General features: G+C 44.5%; 1 protein-coding gene across 1 annotated transcript in view; it reads left to right on the top strand.

Annotated features, from left to right (window-relative positions):
- The first annotated feature begins 3,010 nt into the window (after window positions 1–3,010).
- The window catches only part of LOC129250113 (uncharacterized), a 58,197-nt gene continuing 43,640 nt past the window's right edge, over window positions 3,011–17,567 (top strand). The window contains exon 1 of the mRNA XM_054889757.1: window positions 3,011–3,152. Coding sequence (XP_054745732.1) covers window positions 3,011–3,152 — 142 coding nt within the window. The remainder of the gene's footprint in view (window positions 3,153–17,567) is intronic.

The raw sequence follows: 17,567 nt of genomic DNA, 5'->3' as shown, positions 1-17,567 counted from the left end.
CCGTGCGACCCTTTTTTCACCAAGATACAGCTTTTCAAAAGTAACTAAGAAATTTAGGAAAAATTACTGTTCCCTTAATTTTTGTGGGAAGTGTACAATTAACACAATAACATGCATATATCTATATACCAAAACACTTCTACGCTTCACGAATTCTAGTCTAAAACTTATTTCGACTTAAAAAATTCGTAAAAATTTTCATCGAATTTGTATTGTTTTAAATTTACTAAATTTACTCGTTTATAATGTATTTTGTTTAAATTCTTCTTTTTAAATTAAATCAACAAACTTAAAGTTACTTTGATTTTAAATGTTGGCGCATATAATTCAAATCTTTTTTTGTACTTTTATTTTTTATTTGTACAGTTTGTTTGAAAAAATAAATTGAACAAAATTACGTTTATCAGGGGAACAAAGAAATTCACAAGCAAATTTCTTGCAAAATTCCGTCGGCTATTCGTCAATTTGATTTCATAAAGAGGCCGAAAACTGAGCAGCACCAAAGTACCTTTACATAATTCACTGTAATCAGCTCTGTTAAGAAATTCCCCGCTGTCGAGTTGAACGAGATGAAAAAGTCTTCGCGGTTTCACTTCATTTTTAACAATCCATACTATTCGTAGCCCGTAAGACTTCTCTATACATTCACTTTCTCTGGTATCAGTCTCTTGCAACTGAATAAGTGAGGCGTAACGATTACAGCGAACTGCAATCATAACACCGCCCCCTCTGCTACATTCAGTTTTAACAGCATCTCTGTCTTAACGGAAAAGTAAGTAAAGGTTCGGATCGAAAACCTCAGCATTAAAAAAGTTCGAGTTGAGCCAAGTCTCAGTTATAACCGCAACATTATATTCATAGCATAAACTCAGCAATCGCACTTCATCGGACTTCCTCCTTAGTCCGTACGCGTTTTCGTAATAGATGTTTATTTGATTATTAGGCCTGGCGCGGGCAACTAATTCTGAGGCGATTGATTTTCTTGGTTTCGTAAAAATTGCGGACGAATAGATACCAGTTTATCGTAATTATGCTCACATTCGGAGACTATTCGCTTTGTTTTGTTTACAGGTTCCATTATTTTATTATAAAGGTTTAGCTACTACAACACCAGGAGAAGATCCATATGGGGATTGGCTAGCCATCCATCCGCTTTTCGGCGAAATTGGTGGCCATCCAATCACCATGCGAAGATCACGGTACCGTCGACGATCTCTTGTTATTCCTTAATTCCTGGTATCCCATTATGTCCTTTCCTTTCCCACACCCTAATCCAGGAATGCTATTCGACACCGTGCCCATTGGATAGTTTGCAGCCAGTGGGTTTACCAGACCGACTGTATCTTAACGGCACCTCCCTAACACCTGGCCGCCTTAGGCAGTAACTGTGTCCCTGCGACGGCATGGGGCGTGCCGTGGTGGGCCATTTGAATTCCTCTTTATACTACCTAGACCACTGCGATTGCCTTATCGAGCAGGTGAGGTGTTCGTACAAAAAAGATGAATTCAAATACTGACTCAAGCGACCAAACTTCTACTGTACCGGGAGCAGGTTACAGTGGTCGTAATGGTACTGCCAAACATACGAAAAACGCTATGCAACGCACGGGTGCCATAGTCCGCGAAGAGTCGCACCTGAAAAGTGTTGCACGCGTGAATACTAACGAGGAAGAAGCTTTACTTCGCTCTCCAGTGAAGCTTGATGGTGCCAGTTCCGTGAGTAAGAAAGAGTCTAGAGCTAAGCCAACCAAGGAGTGGATGAAAGCGAAAGCATTCTACAAGGCAAGGCTAGAAGCACGCTGACGCAAGCTGAGGCGGAACGATTGGCATAGGCTAAAAACAAAGTTCAAAAGGGTCGTGCTCACTTTGCAAATCGCGTTGGGTGTGCTGCATCAAACCCGGATCTCGCCAATAAGGTTGAGGAGAGACTGGTCGAAAAAAGGCAGCGATCGACCGAAAACTAAGGTAGCTACCCACCACAAAAATAAAGTGCAAAAACGTTGCTGCAAAGCCAAACGTGAAACAAAGCAAAAAGGGCGACGAAAAGCCGACAATGTCCAAAGCACCGGCGGCGGCGAATGAGACTGCCAAAAAGCACCTGAGTGTGGCACTTATTGATTTTAGTAATCCGATGGGGCAAATGTCGCAGGAGCAGTGGTAAAGAGTGGAAATAAAGCTGTTGGAAGCTCTCTTCGCAAGAATGGACGCGTATCCCAACGCACCGATGCCTACATTCGTTGGAGCAGGATTGTTCAGCAGCGTCAAAATCACAAAGTACAAGGACGACCCCTCTCTCTCGTGGGTTAGGGAAGCTTCAAGACCTATGGGAAGGTGCCGGACCTGAAATAGTGGATCACAGCTGTGTATCATCGTTACCAAAGGCGAAGGTGTTAATACCGCGCACGGTACACCCGGAGCATGCACTGCGTCTGCTACAAATCCAGAACAAAGATATATCTACCGACGACTGGAAGATGTTGAAAATGGCTAGATCAGCGCACGCAGATGGAAGTCAGAACTGCATCGTCCATATAAATTATGCTACAGGGAATATTTTGTACGAACGATTTGGCGAAAATGGCGTGGGGCATTGGAAGCGTGTTCCTTCGTCTCAAAAAACGCAACCCAACGCACGAAAACGAAAACACACTCAAAACTGGAGAAGGATCTCGACATTGAAGACATCCTCGAAACCTCTCTTAACATCTTAGACGAGAAGGTGGGAGAGCTGGAGCAGGCATCCCATTCCGTGAAGGAACCAAAGCCAGATGCAAAGGTCCTTCGCAAAAGGAAGGAAGCCTCAGTTGAGCTCCTTCAAAATTTAGAGGTGGTAAACTACGAGGTGGCTCTAGTCCAGGAACTATGGATCGGTTTGGTAAACGTGGTATCTGGACTGGACTCCCTAAACTACAACACATACTTCCCGAACCCTACGAACAGGGTAAGAGTAGTAGTACTTGTTAAGAAAAGTGTATGTTCCTACTTTAACACCAATCTTGGGTCCTACTATATGTCACACGAGAGGGAAGCACCGTCGGATGAGCTTTGTAGGCTGGTTAAGGAAGCCGAGCAAAGGAAGCTAGCTCTAGTTATAGGCTCCGATGCTAACTCTCATCACACTACCTGGGGGAGCTCCGACACAAACCATAGAGGTGAGTAAGGATGTTGTTGAGAGAAAATAGGATGAAAGCTTTTATTGGTTATTATTATTAGTGATGCATTCAACAATGTGTCGAGGGAAGCCATTCTAAGGCGCTTAGATACAACAAATACAGAACACGCTGTTTATTCGTGGATAGAGAACCGTTTAGGTTGTAGAATGATACGTGCGGAATTGAACGAAGCTAAACTCACTAAACTAGAATGTGACGGTAGGCCACACGGTAGCGTTCTATCGCCACTTTTTTGGTTACTGGCACGACATCCAAACTAATAGCATATGCAGCTGACATAGCCATAGTAGTAACAGGCAAATACCTAGATACCGTGAGCGACATAATGAATAATACACTCCCAACAGTACATCAATAGGTAACCCAGACAGGCTTGGGGATAAACTCCGAAAAAACGGATATGATATTTTTTACTAGAACGTACAAAATCCCGAATTGGCACCCCCCTGTGCTAAATGGCGAAGAATTGGAGAATATTACTCTATGGTGCTCTAGTGTGGTGGGCTGCATTGAGAAAAAGGGCACACAAAACACCTGTGGAAAGTAGCCACCGCCTTGGCGTACTCTGCACTACATGGGCAATTAAAACTACTCCTACGGCAGCACTTAAAAGAATACTCAAGCTACCACTGAGGTATATTGCGACAGAAGGTCTAGCAGCTAGATCTGCTGCAAGAATTAATGCAACGGGTGAATTTACCTGTAAAATATTCGGACTCAGCTCAATATGTATCGGACCAATACAGGTTATATGACTCCAAAATACAATTGGGTGAAGAGATTCCGAAAAACAATAGAAGAAGAGGGGTGAAAAAGAGGAATGAAACCTAGCCCCAATGCGCTTAATATATTTACTGCCTGCTCGAAAATGATAAACGGAGTAGATGCAGCGATTTATTGCGCAGAGCTGGACATCAAGCGGCAAATTAGGCTCCCTGACCACTGCAATATTTTTCGAGCAGAAGTCTTTGCGGTAGGAAAGTTTGCAGAAATAGCACTAGCAAAGACATCGAGCAATTCCAACATAAATGTATACGTTGACAGCCAAGCGGCAATAAAGACAATAAACTCATATGAAATTTCATCGAAAAGCGTTCTTAGGACCAAGGAAACCATAGAGGGACTAGCCACTGACGAATCCGCGAAAATCATGTGTACAGAGAACTATCGTAGGTATACTGACAGATCACAATTTGTTAGCGCGACACGCATACAAGATGGAAATTACAAATGATTCCTCCAGATACAATGATAGCTGCAGATTTTGCAATGAACTAGAAGAGAGGAAAATTCTTGAACACTTACTGTTGTCCCAACAATAGGCGGCCCGCAAATTAAACAATATTCAAGTCCTTGTAGCTGTAGGCTGAAATCTTTATTTTACAATTAGTTCAAGTTTGTATAAATATATATAGTATATGTAATATATAAATCTATAAAATGTATAAAAACTTACATTTTGTTCGCTTGCGGCGCCTGTGAGCTCGAACAATGTAGAAATCAAAAGAATGAATTTGACATTTGTGGGAAATGAGGAAATGAGAAACAGATGAGTGCGATGGGTTGCCATCGCACTTTTCGCAACAAGCGTGAATGTAAATTTTTAAGTGAATGAATTTCGCAACAAGCGTGAATGTAAAATTGTTAAATGAATGAATTTCGCAACAAGCGTGAATGCAAAATTATGAACGAATTTCGCAACATACCCCCTCTCGTAAATTTCCTACGAATTCTAGTATGAAATTTACCAATTCAATTGTGACTAGTGACATCGAGTTTTGCTAATTTAATTACGGGTCGGGTGCACAGACCGTTTGCTAGTTTCACCACAGCGCTACGAGCCTCTCCGTCCTTTCCACGGTGGAGATCTATAACTATCCCTTTCGGCCATGAGTTCCTTTTCGCATTGTTGTCAACGATGACCACGACGTCGTTTATTTCGATAGGTCGAATCGGCGGGTGGAACCACTTAGAACGTCTAGTAAGGCACGGAAGATATTCTTGGATCCAACGCTTCCAGAATTGGTTAGCTAGCTGGTTTGAAATTCGAAAGCATCGACGGAGAGCTGGCCCACTGTCGTCATCACAACCTGATTCGCGAATTCCGCTTGAGTTTCCTAACAAAAAGTGATTGGGCGTAAGTGCGTCGTCGTCTGCAGTCTCCAAGGGCACATATGTCAGAGGTCTTGAATTAAGAATATTTTCAATGTCCGCTAAAGTAGCCCTTAGAACTTCTTCACGTAGTATTGCTTCGTGCGTAATATCCATTAAAATTGATTTTGTTGACTGTATCATTCGCTCCCATGCTCCACCCATGTGAGGAGCCGAGGGCGGAATGAAGGACCACTCGATTTGGGGATGTCTTCTCTCTAGGTCATCGGATGACACCCTTTCTATCTCGCTGATAAGTGCTCGGCTGGCACCACGAAAATTTGTGCCGTTGTCTGACACAATGCGCTTCGGGACTCCTCTGCGGCACACGAACAACTTCAACATTAGCAGGAATGTCTCCGTCGACAACGACGCGGCGATCTCGATGTGAACGGCACGACTCGTCAGGCACGTAAATAACACGCCCCAACGTTTTTCACGCCGCCGGCCAACAGCTACGTCGATAGGGCCAAAATAGTCCACTCCTGTAAACGTGAATGGCCTTGTAAATGGTGACAGTCGTTCTACAGGTAGACTTCCCATTTGAGGCGGTTGCGGCTTAGCTTTACGATTGCGACATATTTGGCATCTTTTGGCGCACTCCTTTACCATCGATCGCAAAGCACCGACGCAGTATCGCTGGCGCATCTCATTGACAATAATCTCATTATGATGGTGGTGAAATTTTCTATGGTAAAAATCAATTATCAAACGCGTTACTGTATGATTTTTCGGTAGTATTATAGGTCGCTTAACATCGACTGCTACTCCTTCTAAGAAGTCGATTCGACCTTTCACGCGAAGAATCCCAACCTCGTCCAGATACGGCGACCATTTATATATAGCAGACTGCCGTTGAATATTTTGACCGTGTTGTAGGCTTTTGACTTCTTCGCTAAACGCATTTTCCTGGCTTACGGAAATAAGAATTTGCTCTGCTGCTTGAATATCGCGCAATTCGAAAAGTCTTAGTAGCGAACGTGGCGTAAACTTCAAGATCCGGCGCAGGAAACGCAAAACAATTTGTTGTGTGGAAAGCAGTCTCTCCCATGTGCTAAACCTTCGTACGTCTGGAGAAATTACTGACAGGGTGGGGGACAATGGTGTACTTGTACTTATGTGGTGCAGCTCTGATGTAGCGCCTACTAGCTCCCCTACAGGCCAACTAGATTCGGGCTGGGCTAAGAACTTTGGCCCTCGAAACCAGCGTGCATTGTCGTCAAAATTGCGAACGTCGGACCATTTTGTGCCCTCATCAGCGATGTTTTCAGAAGATGGCAACCACCTCCACTCTTTAGCGCTGGAACCCTCAAGAATTTCGCCGACACGTAACGCAACAAATTGGTGGAACTTTCTTGCATCTGAACGCACCCAGCATATCACGTTTTTCGAATCTGTCCAAAAAATTCTACGGCTTACCTGAACAGAAAGTTGCTTGCCTATAAAAATTGCCAACCGCAGACCCAGAACTGCGGCCATTAACTCCAACCTCGGTATTGAAATGGGCTTCAATGGTGTGACCCTTGTCTTCGAAGCCAGCAATGAACAGTTCACCGCGTTACCAACTTCAGCACGTAAATACGCCACAGCAGCATAAGCGTTGATACTTGCATCCACGAAAATGTGCAACTGGTTACTCTGGCTACAGCTGGAAAGTAAGTAGCACCGAGGAATTTTGACGTTGTTTATCGAAGAAATTCTTTTCAACCAGTTCCACCAGTTACTGCGATCATCCTCTCTGATAGGCTCGTCCCAATTAACACCTGAACGCCAAATGTCCTGTAGGATGATTTTTGCTTGTATGATGACATACCCGAGCAGTCCAAGGGGATCGAATATTTTCATGATCGTACGCAAAACTTGTCGCTTCGATGGGAATGTGTGCTCATCAAAAACTTCTTTAGGAAACTTTTCCACAAAGGTGAGCTCATCCGACGCTGGTAACCACCACATTCCAAGCACCTTTTCGATAGTAGCTTCAGGTTCCTCAAAACATCTGGACAGCAGCGTGCTGTTAGCAGAGAGTGCAGTCAAAGTTTTCTTGGAATTGGATACCCAGTTTCGCATCTCGAAACCTCCTTCGTTATGGATCCAGCGAACAACAGTAGCCAAACGCGATAACTCTTCCTCATTGTCTGCACTCTGAAGCCAATCATCGACGAAAGTGTTATTTATAATGGCTTGTACAGCTTCGGGATAGTTTTCGGAAAAACGTTGTGCATTTTGGTTTTTTACGTAGTTCGCTAGCGAAGGAGAACACGAAGCGCCGAAAGTCAACACACACATGGCATATACATCTGGCTGTCGATTAGACTCACCGTCGCGCCATAAAAACTTCTGCGCCACTTGGTCCTCTTTGGCTACCTTAATTTGGTGAAACATCTCGCGTAAATCCCCGCATATTGCAAAAGGCTTTTCGCGGAATCGAAGAAGAATACCCATCATCGAGTTTAGCTGATCAGGTCCTTTTAACAGCATTTTGTTAAGTGCAGTATTTCCAGCTTTGGCTGCAGCGTCCCATACCAATCTAGTTTTGTTTTTGTTAACGTTGAGCACCGTGAATATGGGAAGGTACCACGATCTGCCACCTATCGATGTTTCAAATGACTCCAATTTGCGTATGTAACCCTTTTTCTTGTAATCGTCAATTTTGTCTACGATAAAATGGTGGAGTTCAGGATCCCGCTTCATCTTGGCTTCCAAGCACATTAGTCGACGGCGCGCCATAGGAAGTGAATCGGGTAAATCGACGACGTCTTGTTTCCATAGCAATCTTGTTTCCCATCTCTTCTCTGTTGGCAAAAACTTGGTGAATTTTTCCATCAATTGTAAAGCACGTTCATCATCCTTTGACCGAAGCGGTTTAGCTGGCGCATAGACACCGATAGCGTCGATAGCAAAATACGCCTTCATCTGTTCGTCCATTCGGTCCCTGCCCGTAGGATCACAGCTGCAGATGTGGAGCACGCGGGGCATCACTGCGTGTTCAGGTGTGTCTCGACCATAAACGGTCCATCCCAGCCGGCATCTAGCAGCAATCAGGTTGGAGGTGCTACTCTCCTTAACTTCAATTGGCACACAGACTTTCGCGTTGTCGACTCCAATAAGAATCCGAGCCCTAGCACCGTTATATGGTAGTATAGGTAGACCTCTGAGATGGGCATGCTTCTCCATGGTATCGCGGTCCAATGTTTGAACAGGCAGGCCTAAATGAGCAATAGTGCGTACACCTCTTAACACGTAGTTTGGAGAGCTCAACTGTGTCGATGCGATCTCAAAACTTACAAACTTGGAGTTATTTTCGCTTTGAGTAATTTCGTTAGTCCATCGCAGACACAACGCCTCAGACGGCCCGTCCAATTCAAGGTAATCTGCAAGCTCATTCTCAATTAAAGTACAAGACGCGCCTTCGTCGATGAGTGCATAGGTGTCAACAGACTTGGATGCGCTACGAACAGTAACGGCGACGTATCTGAATAGCGAGTTCTGCTTCTCCTTTGGTGAGCCTGAATGACGTTCGTGGTATAGCGCCGTTTGCTCATGACCGACGTTGTTCTTAACGGGAACAGGCGTATGCAGAAGAGCGTTGTGTGCCATCGGGCAGCCGTCAACCCCACACCTATTCTTCAGATTGCATCGGCGAACATAGTGAGAATTGAAACAGCGTAAGCAAAGTTTTTTCTCTCGTACAAACAGCCATCGATCACTTCGCGAGAGCGCAGTAAATTCTGCACAGTCTGACAGCTTATGGTTGGCGCCACACTTTGGGCATATAGTCACCTTCGCGTTTACCTCTACATTTTTTCCGATAACTTCATGAACTAAAATTCTCGCCTTGTGGGAATTGCGGCCTTTCTTTACTTCAATATTTTCAAAGGCAGCTGTGGTTGTGGGTGGCTCACATCTTGTTACTTGACTCGCGCATGTAGCAAGTCCGAAAAGCCAATCGTCAAACACCGCAATGTCGACGCGACCGAGCGACATACGATAGCCGCCCCAATTGAGCCTTAGATCGCTTGGCAATTTGGCTATCAAGTCATTAAGCAACACAGGATCGTTTAAATAATCGGCCAGGCCTACCGCCTGGATCGTAGCGCGATAGTTTTGCACTGCAAGTGAAAATGCTATGAGCGTTTCCAATTTATCGGCCCTAACTGCTGGCTCTTGTCTCAATTTCATCTGCATTGTTTGATGAATAATGTCAGGCCTACCATAAAGCATTCTCAATGTGTTAATTGCCAGACCTACTGTTGCTGGCATCATTAACCTACCACGCACCGCTTCGAGAGCTGGTCCCTTTAAGCACTTTTGTAGTCTGATCAGGTTTTCTTGATCGGTGAAGCCACATCGCTCGGTAGACTGCTCGTAATTCGTGATGAATAGGGGCCAGTCCTCAGGCCTGCCGGAAAAGGTCGGTAAATCCTTGGTTATCACTTGCCTGCTGGAAATCTGCGTTGGTGTTAAATTGACGTCGGATGTGCTATATTGGCTGAAAACATTATAAGAGGGGTCGCGCGTTTGGTTACACGATGGCATAATGTTCGGTTGCGTGAAAACAGAAGTATTCGGTGGTGGTGCCACGCGGCTATGCATATTCGTCTGTGAACAAAATGGCCGAAATGTATTGCCGAACGTTGGATAGGTTAGCGCGCTACAAGGCATAGCAGCCGAAGTGAGGTTAGCAATGCCGGGCCCCCACGTGCTTGTAAATGCATTGACTGCCGCGGCTTGAAATAGCGGTGCACTGGTGCTATATACCATGTAGTGCGGTTGAGTTCCATGAACTGATGTTATCATGGATGCGTTGTTCACGCCCGGTACTGTAAATGTCGAAGGGTGAGTAGTGGGCGTTGATGCGTGACAATACGGTGCACTACCAGCTGTGAATGTCGATCCAATTCCAGTTGCTGTGTCGTTGCTAGGTTTGTCAGCCTCACCAATGGTCGCCGCCGGTGGTATTTCACTGCCTTCCATAAGTACGCTAATATGTTCGGAGTCTTCCATTTCCGAACTTCGATGGCCAAGGGAACTTCAGAATCCAAAAAGGAAAATATTTGTTTCCGAAACAAAATATTTCAGAATGTTGTCCCAACAATAGGCGGCCCGCAAATTAAACAATATTCAAGTCCTTGTAGCTGTAGGCTGAAATCTTTATTTTACAATTAGTTCAAGTTTGTATAAATATATATAGTATATGTAATATATAAATCTATAAAATGTATAAAAACTTACATTTTGTTCGCTTGCGGCGCCTGTGAGCTCGAACAATGTAGAAATCAAAAGAATGAATTTGACATTTGTGGGAAATGAGGAAATGAGAAACAGATGAGTGCGATGGGTTGCCATCGCACTTTTCGCAACAAGCGTGAATGTAAATTTTTAAGTGAATGAATTTCGCAACAAGCGTGAATGTAAAATTGTTAAATGAATGAATTTCGCAACAAGCGTGAATGCAAAATTATGAACGAATTTCGCAACACTTACTATGTTCTTGCCCTGCAGCAGCTAGAACCCGAATGAAATTTTTAGGAGCTTTACAACTTAAAGAGCTTATTTAGATTCGCAAAAGACGCAGGCTTATTACAAGAAGCCTTCTACAAGGAAAATTAAAGGTCAAGCTCCATCTGGTACCACTAAGAATCAACCGTTGCGCATTGTGTTCAAATTAGAGGGCCCAGCACTCAGCCCTGGGAAATTGCTCCGGGAATGTTAAATCTTCTATTGTAGGCAATAGTGCTGCGTTGAAGGATCCGGTCTTCGAAATAATTTGCTATTGTCTTGAAGTGGTATACGAAAGTGAAAAAATTCTCCAAAGCCTCCATTATTTTCTGCCATTTTGCGGTGTTGATCACTTTTTTGACGTCGAGTGTAGCAATGAGGGAATGGTTTATTGTTTTTTCTTTCCATCGTTTAGCTAAGATTGTTTCAGCAGATAGGCTGTTAGGTAGTTTATAAGATTGTGGATTTGGTTTGCGAAAGCCATATTAATTGTTCCGCTTCAATGGCTTGACTGATACCGTTAAGGTTGATTCTGATACCGATCCGTTGATTCAGACGCGGAAAAATCATACTGAGGCTGAGAGCGCCAGTTAAGGAATAGAAAAAAATAAGATGAAGCTATTACAAAAACAATATTCCAATAAGTAAAGACCAATTAACACAGGCGGCAAAAATTAACAAAAGTGTCACTACACGTGAAGAAAATATGCTTTCAAAAATATTGCAAAAACTAACAGAAACACGAATTTGACAAATCGCTTGAGCAAAGGTTGCAAAATCTTGAAATTAAAATTTAATAGTCAGTTACATATCCTAACTTTTTAAAAATAATGCCATGGAAAGCGAACGGTCTCCAAAATCACCATCAATAATTGGAAATTATTCTCAATTTCGACATTCATTTAATTGCTGAGACGCATTTCCCAAATCAAACTAGTTTCAAAGTCAAAAACTTTGAAACCTACCAAAGTATTGACCCAAGCAACAGTGCACAACGAAAAAGTCAGTACAAATGAATTCCAAGCCACCACCATCACAATTAATACTAGAGGTGATCTAGCATTGAAAGCTGTTTATAGTCCCCCTAGACACGAAATTAAATGATATCAATATGTCCATTTTGTTGACCGTCATAAAACAAAATTCAGTATAGGCGACGATTATAATGCAAACATATCCATTGGAGATCTCGGCTAACAACCATTAAAGGTGCTTTATCAAACAAACTGTAGCACTGCATCTTCATTGTTGCCAACGTATTAACCACTTTATCCACTCAAAAATCAGGACCTTATCTATTTCTTCATCACCAGAAAAGTTTCCAGTTCATACTTCAATATTGGAAACGCCAATCTATCTAACTCTCAACGAAAGAGTTTTCTTAAGAGATCCAGTTCTCAAAACTAATTAGTCAATTCCCCAAAATGTTAGAAGAATCTCAAGACAATACGTTTCCAATGGACTCCACAACAAAGATAGATAACGAAGTTTTAAAACTAACAAGAGAAATACAGCACTCTGCTTGGTCGAGCACACCTTCTTTAATGAAAATTTCCGCAGGCCATAAATATATTGAAGAAGAGATTAGAGAATATAGCCATGAAGATATTAATAAAAATGCAAAAGATATTAAAGAAATAGCGCTAAAGAAGCGAAAAATACGGTGTAAATGGCATCAAACAAGAGAAGAGCTGATAAAGCAGCAAAAGATCTCAGCCAAAAAATTAAAGAATACAAAAATCAATCGTTTACAAACTACGTATATCAATTTAATTGAATAACAGCCGAAGTCCTCAAACAAGTTCCTCAAAACTCCATTTCAAACGTGTAGCATCATATCGTCCAGTATCAGTAACTACAGATTTTCATGAAGAGTCAATTAGCCGCTTCCCCTCCCGTGAAGTATTACCTAACGGTCGTCCCACGGGAGGGAAACGGAGCTGGGGTGGGTTTTTAGTGGGGGAGTCGAAAGATAAGTCTCACACTGAAAAATCTTCAGTGATTTTTGAAGATATTAATTTTTCTTTTTCTTTTTATAAAACTCTATATGGGGGGACATTATTTATTGCGTTCTACCCTTATATTACTTCTTAAAACTAAAATTAAAGAAATAGTGGAAACGAATGAACAGTAAGTGGAGAGTTCGAGAGAGTATAGGTGAGTAAGTAGTTAGGTAAATAGAATTACGAAGAACGGAAAGTATAGCTGTAGAGAGATAGAGTCAATATTCGAAAGTAAATAGAAACAAGTAAAGAAGGTAGCGAAAGCGAGAAACAGTAATGGCAACAGCCTTCAACTTTTGTTTTTCACCGGCAGCACGGCGAGTTTGTGGATAGGGCGTCGTACTTCGCCCGACCTAGTAGCAACGTCTGCGACGCGAATTTTGCCATCCGCTCTGGGAATGGTTGCGGTTAGTCGACCCGGCACTCACTGCTGCGGTGGCACGTTGTCTTCGTGGATGACGACGAGTTGGCCTGGCTGGAAGTTGGGCTCCGGGTGCATCCATTTATTGCGCTGCTGAAGCTCCAGAAGGTAGCTCTTCGACCACGCGCCAAAATTGTTGCTTGAGTGAGCAAACAAGCTTCTTCTTAATTGGCGCGATAACCGCTTACGCGATTTTGGCCGAGTTTAACAAAGCGCGCCAGTCGTTTCTTTCTCGTGCTAATCGGCGCCAATTGGACACACCAAGTGAAGCCAAGTCCTTCTCCACCTGATCTTTCCAACGCAGAGGAGGTCTTGCTCTTCCACTGCTACCACCAAGTGGTACCGCATCGAATACTTTCAGAGCCGGAGCGTTTGTATCCATTCGGACGACATGACCCAGCCATCGTAGTGGCTGGATCTTTATTCGCTGCGCTATGTCTATGTCGTCGTAAAGCTCATACAGCTCATCGTGCCATCGTCTGCGATATGTGCCGTTGCCAACGTGCAAAGGTCCAAAAATCTTACGTAGAATCTTTCTCTCGAACACTCCAAGCGTCGCTTCATCGGATGTTGACATCGTCCAAGCTTCTGCGCCATACGTTAGGAAGGGCATGATGAGAGTCTTGTAGAGTGTTAGTTTTGTTCGCCTTGAGAGGATTTGACTGCTCAGTTGCCTACTTAGTCCAAAGTAGCACTTGATGACAAGAGAGATTCTACGTTGGATTTCAAGGCTGACATTGTTATCGGTGTTAATGCTGGTTCCTAAATAAACGAAGTCTTTTACAACCTCAAAATTATAACTGTCTACAGTGACGTGGGTGCTGATACGCGAGTGCGCCGACTGTTTGTTTGAAGACAGGAGGTACTTCGTTTTGTCCCCGTTCACCACCAGACCCATTCGCTTTGCCTCTTTATCCAGTTTGGAGAAGGCAGAACTAACAGCGCGGTTGTTAAGGCCGATGATGTCAATATCATCGGCATACGCCAGCAATTGTACGCTCTTATAAAAAATTGTTCCTGAGCGATTAAGTTCTGCGGCTCGTACGATGCTCTCCCACATCAGGTTAAAGAAGTCACACGACAGCGAGTCATCCTGCCTGAAACCTGTTTGGTATCAAACGGCTCGGAGAGGTCCTTCCCAATTCTGACGGCGCTGCTGGTGTTGCGCAATGTCATCTTACATAGCCGTATTAGTTTTGCGGGGATACCATATTCAGACATCGCGGCATACAGGTAACTCCTTTCCGTACTGTCGAATGCAGCTTTGAAGTCAACGAAAAGATGGTGTGTGTCGATTCTCCTTTCATGGGTCTTTTCCAAGATTTGGCGTAGTGAGAATATTTGGTCGATGGTAGACTTTCCAGGTCTAAAGCCACACTGATAAGGTCCAATCAGTTGGTTGACGGTGGGCTTCAGCCTTTCACACAATACGCTCGCTAGAACCTTATAGGCGATATTTAGAAGACTAATCCCGTGATAATTGGCACAGATTGCAGGATCACCCTTCTTATGGATTGGGCAGAGCACACTTATATTCCAATCGGCAGGCATGCCTTCATCCGACCATATTTTGCATAGAAGCTGATGCATGCACCTTACCAGCTCCTCGCCGCTATGTTTGAATAGATCAGCCGGCAGTCCTTCGGCGCCCGCGGCTTTGTTGTTCTTTAGCCGTGATATTGCTATTCTCACCTCGTCATGGTCAGGTAGCGGAACGACAATTCCGTCGTCAACGGTTGGAGTATCGGGATCTTCACATTCTCTATGACATGCGCAGCTGTCGCCGTTTAACAGGTTCGAGAAGTGCTCCCTTCATAATTTCAGATTGCTCTGTACGTCAGTCACCAGTTCGCCGTCTTTGTTCTTATAGGAAAACGCCCCGGTCTTAAAACCTTCTGTAAGCCGCCGAACTTTCTGGTAGAATTTTCGTGCGTTGTTCCTGTTGGCCAGCATGTGAAGCTCTTCGCACTCACATATTTCGGCCTCTCGTTTCTTCTTTCGGATAATACGTCTCTCTTCCTTTTTTAGCTCTCTGTAGCGGTCCCACATGGCTCGCGTTGCGCCCGATCGCAACGTGGCTCTATAGGCGGCATCCTTTCTTTCAGCGGCAGCATGACATTCCTCGTCGTACCAATTGTTTTTTAGGGCTCGCCGGTATCCAATTTCTTCTTCGGCGGCGGTACGTAGGGAACGAGAAATGTAGCTCTATTGTTCGTGGATGCCGGTTTGTTGGGCAGTGGTCTCTGAGAGCAGGAGTGAGAGTCGAGGGCCGAATCTTCTGGCTGTCTGTTGTTATTGCAGCATTTCGATGTTGAACATTCTTTGCGTAGGTAGATGTACGTTTTTTGCTGCACAGAGGCGTGTGCGCAGCTTGGCTGCAACAAGGTAGTAACCCGAGTCGATGTTGGGTCCTCGGATCGTACGTACATCTAATACACTAGAAGCGTGTCTTCCATCTATCACAACATGATCGATCTGGTTTCGTGTTTTTCGATCAGGAGACAGCCAGGTAGCTTGGTTTATCTTTTTATGCTGGAATCCGGTGCTGCAGACTACCATGTTTCGGGCCGCAGCGAAGTCGATCAGCCTCTGTCCGTTACCGGATGTTGCGTTGTGCATGCTGAATTTTCCAACTGTGGGACCAGAAATTCCCTCCTTGCCCACCCTGGCGTTGAAGTCGCCAAGCACGATTTTTATGTCGTGGCGGGGGCAGCGCTCATAGGAACGTTCCAAGCGCTCATAGACGGAATCTTTGGTCGCATCGTCCTTCTCTTCCGTCAGAACGTGGGCGCAAATCAGCGAGATGTTAAAAAATCGCGCTTTAATGCGGATTATTGCGAGACGCTCGTCCACCGGAGTAAACGACAGTACTTGGCGACGAAATCTCTCTCCCACAATAAATGCGACACCGAATTTGCGCTCCTCTACATGGCAGCTGTAGTAGACGTCGCAAGGTCCTATGTTTTTCTTGCCTTGCCCCGTCCATCGCACTTCTTGAATGGCAGTGATGTCAGCCTTTACTCTCACGAGGACATCAACCAGCCGGGCAGAGGCACCTTCTCTATTAAGGGACCGGACATTCCAGGTGCATGCCCTCAAATCGTATGCCTTAATTCGTTTGAAGGGGTCTTCATCAGTGTTGGAAGTTCTCATCCGAGGCTTTGTTGCTGTTTTCATTGGGGGGGATTTTTAAGTGGCGGGTCCCAAACCCAGCGCACAACCAGCTATCCTGGAATGTTTCGCCTTCTCACGTTAGCTCACTCCCGAACGGGTGTTCGGAAGCTACCCAGAGGATACGTGGGCTAATCCCGGACGTTGTGAGCTCCTTGAACCATATGCAGAAGAATCGTCCTGGCCACTCCCAAGTGAATGGCGATGAGTAACTTTCCCCACTTGCGTGGACTTCTACACATGGAACCATCCAAACAAGCTGCCATCTCTCTAAGCAGAGGCTGAGGCTGTCGAGTACCTTCTCCATTGGCAAGGCTCGCAAGGGTCCAACCGATTAGCAGATGCGCCGACGTTGGCGCCCCGCCGGCGTTGGGGTTGTTGCTGAGTGGAGCGAGCGGTCGGGAGTTCAGTACTGCTTCTATTTCGACGAGAAGCGTCGCGGTTTCTTCGGGGGTTAACAGCGCGTTGCCTACGGCGTGCACTAGCAGATGTTTGGCCGACTTCACTTCTGCTTCCCACAGACCGCCGACGGCAGCATATTTCCAGTTTCTGTGCCAGAAAGACTTGCCGGAGCACCCTCAGCTTCCTCTCTGCTCCCACAAAGTTCGTCGCGTTGTCGCAGTACATTTTGGCTGGCATCCCTCGGCGCCCAATGAACCGTTTGAAAGCGAAAATAAATTTATCAGCAGTTAAATCAGTTACAAGTTCTAGATGAACTGCCTTTGAAGCGAAACACACGAAAATGGCAATATACATATATTATTATATATTTTCACGGGAGGGCTACCGCGATTTTTAAAATTATGTGAATGGGCATGCAATAATTTACCACGCACATTGTGAAAGGCCGTTGGGTGCGTAATCGATCGGCGTGTAGATTGCGCATGATCTAAACTTGTAATTTTGGCTTATATCGAAAACAGTGAATGCATTCTCTTACAGTTCGACTATAGGCTTCTCGAGCATTTACCACTCATATTTTTTCTCGCAGAAGTGCTACCAATGCCTTTGGACCGGAATGGTGATTACGAAAATGTATGCCTTCACAAGGTGCGAATTTTTTGCGTAATAGTACATGGAATAATCAGCCACCTACCCGAATCAATTTAAACGATAATGATGGTTTCGAGTGTTCATGCAGAAATGGAG

This window comes from Anastrepha obliqua, chromosome 6 (genome assembly GCF_027943255.1).
Source record: "Anastrepha obliqua isolate idAnaObli1 chromosome 6, idAnaObli1_1.0, whole genome shotgun sequence".
NCBI classification, from domain to species: domain Eukaryota; kingdom Metazoa; phylum Arthropoda; class Insecta; order Diptera; family Tephritidae; genus Anastrepha; species Anastrepha obliqua.
This window is presented reverse-complemented; position numbering and strand designations above follow the sequence as displayed.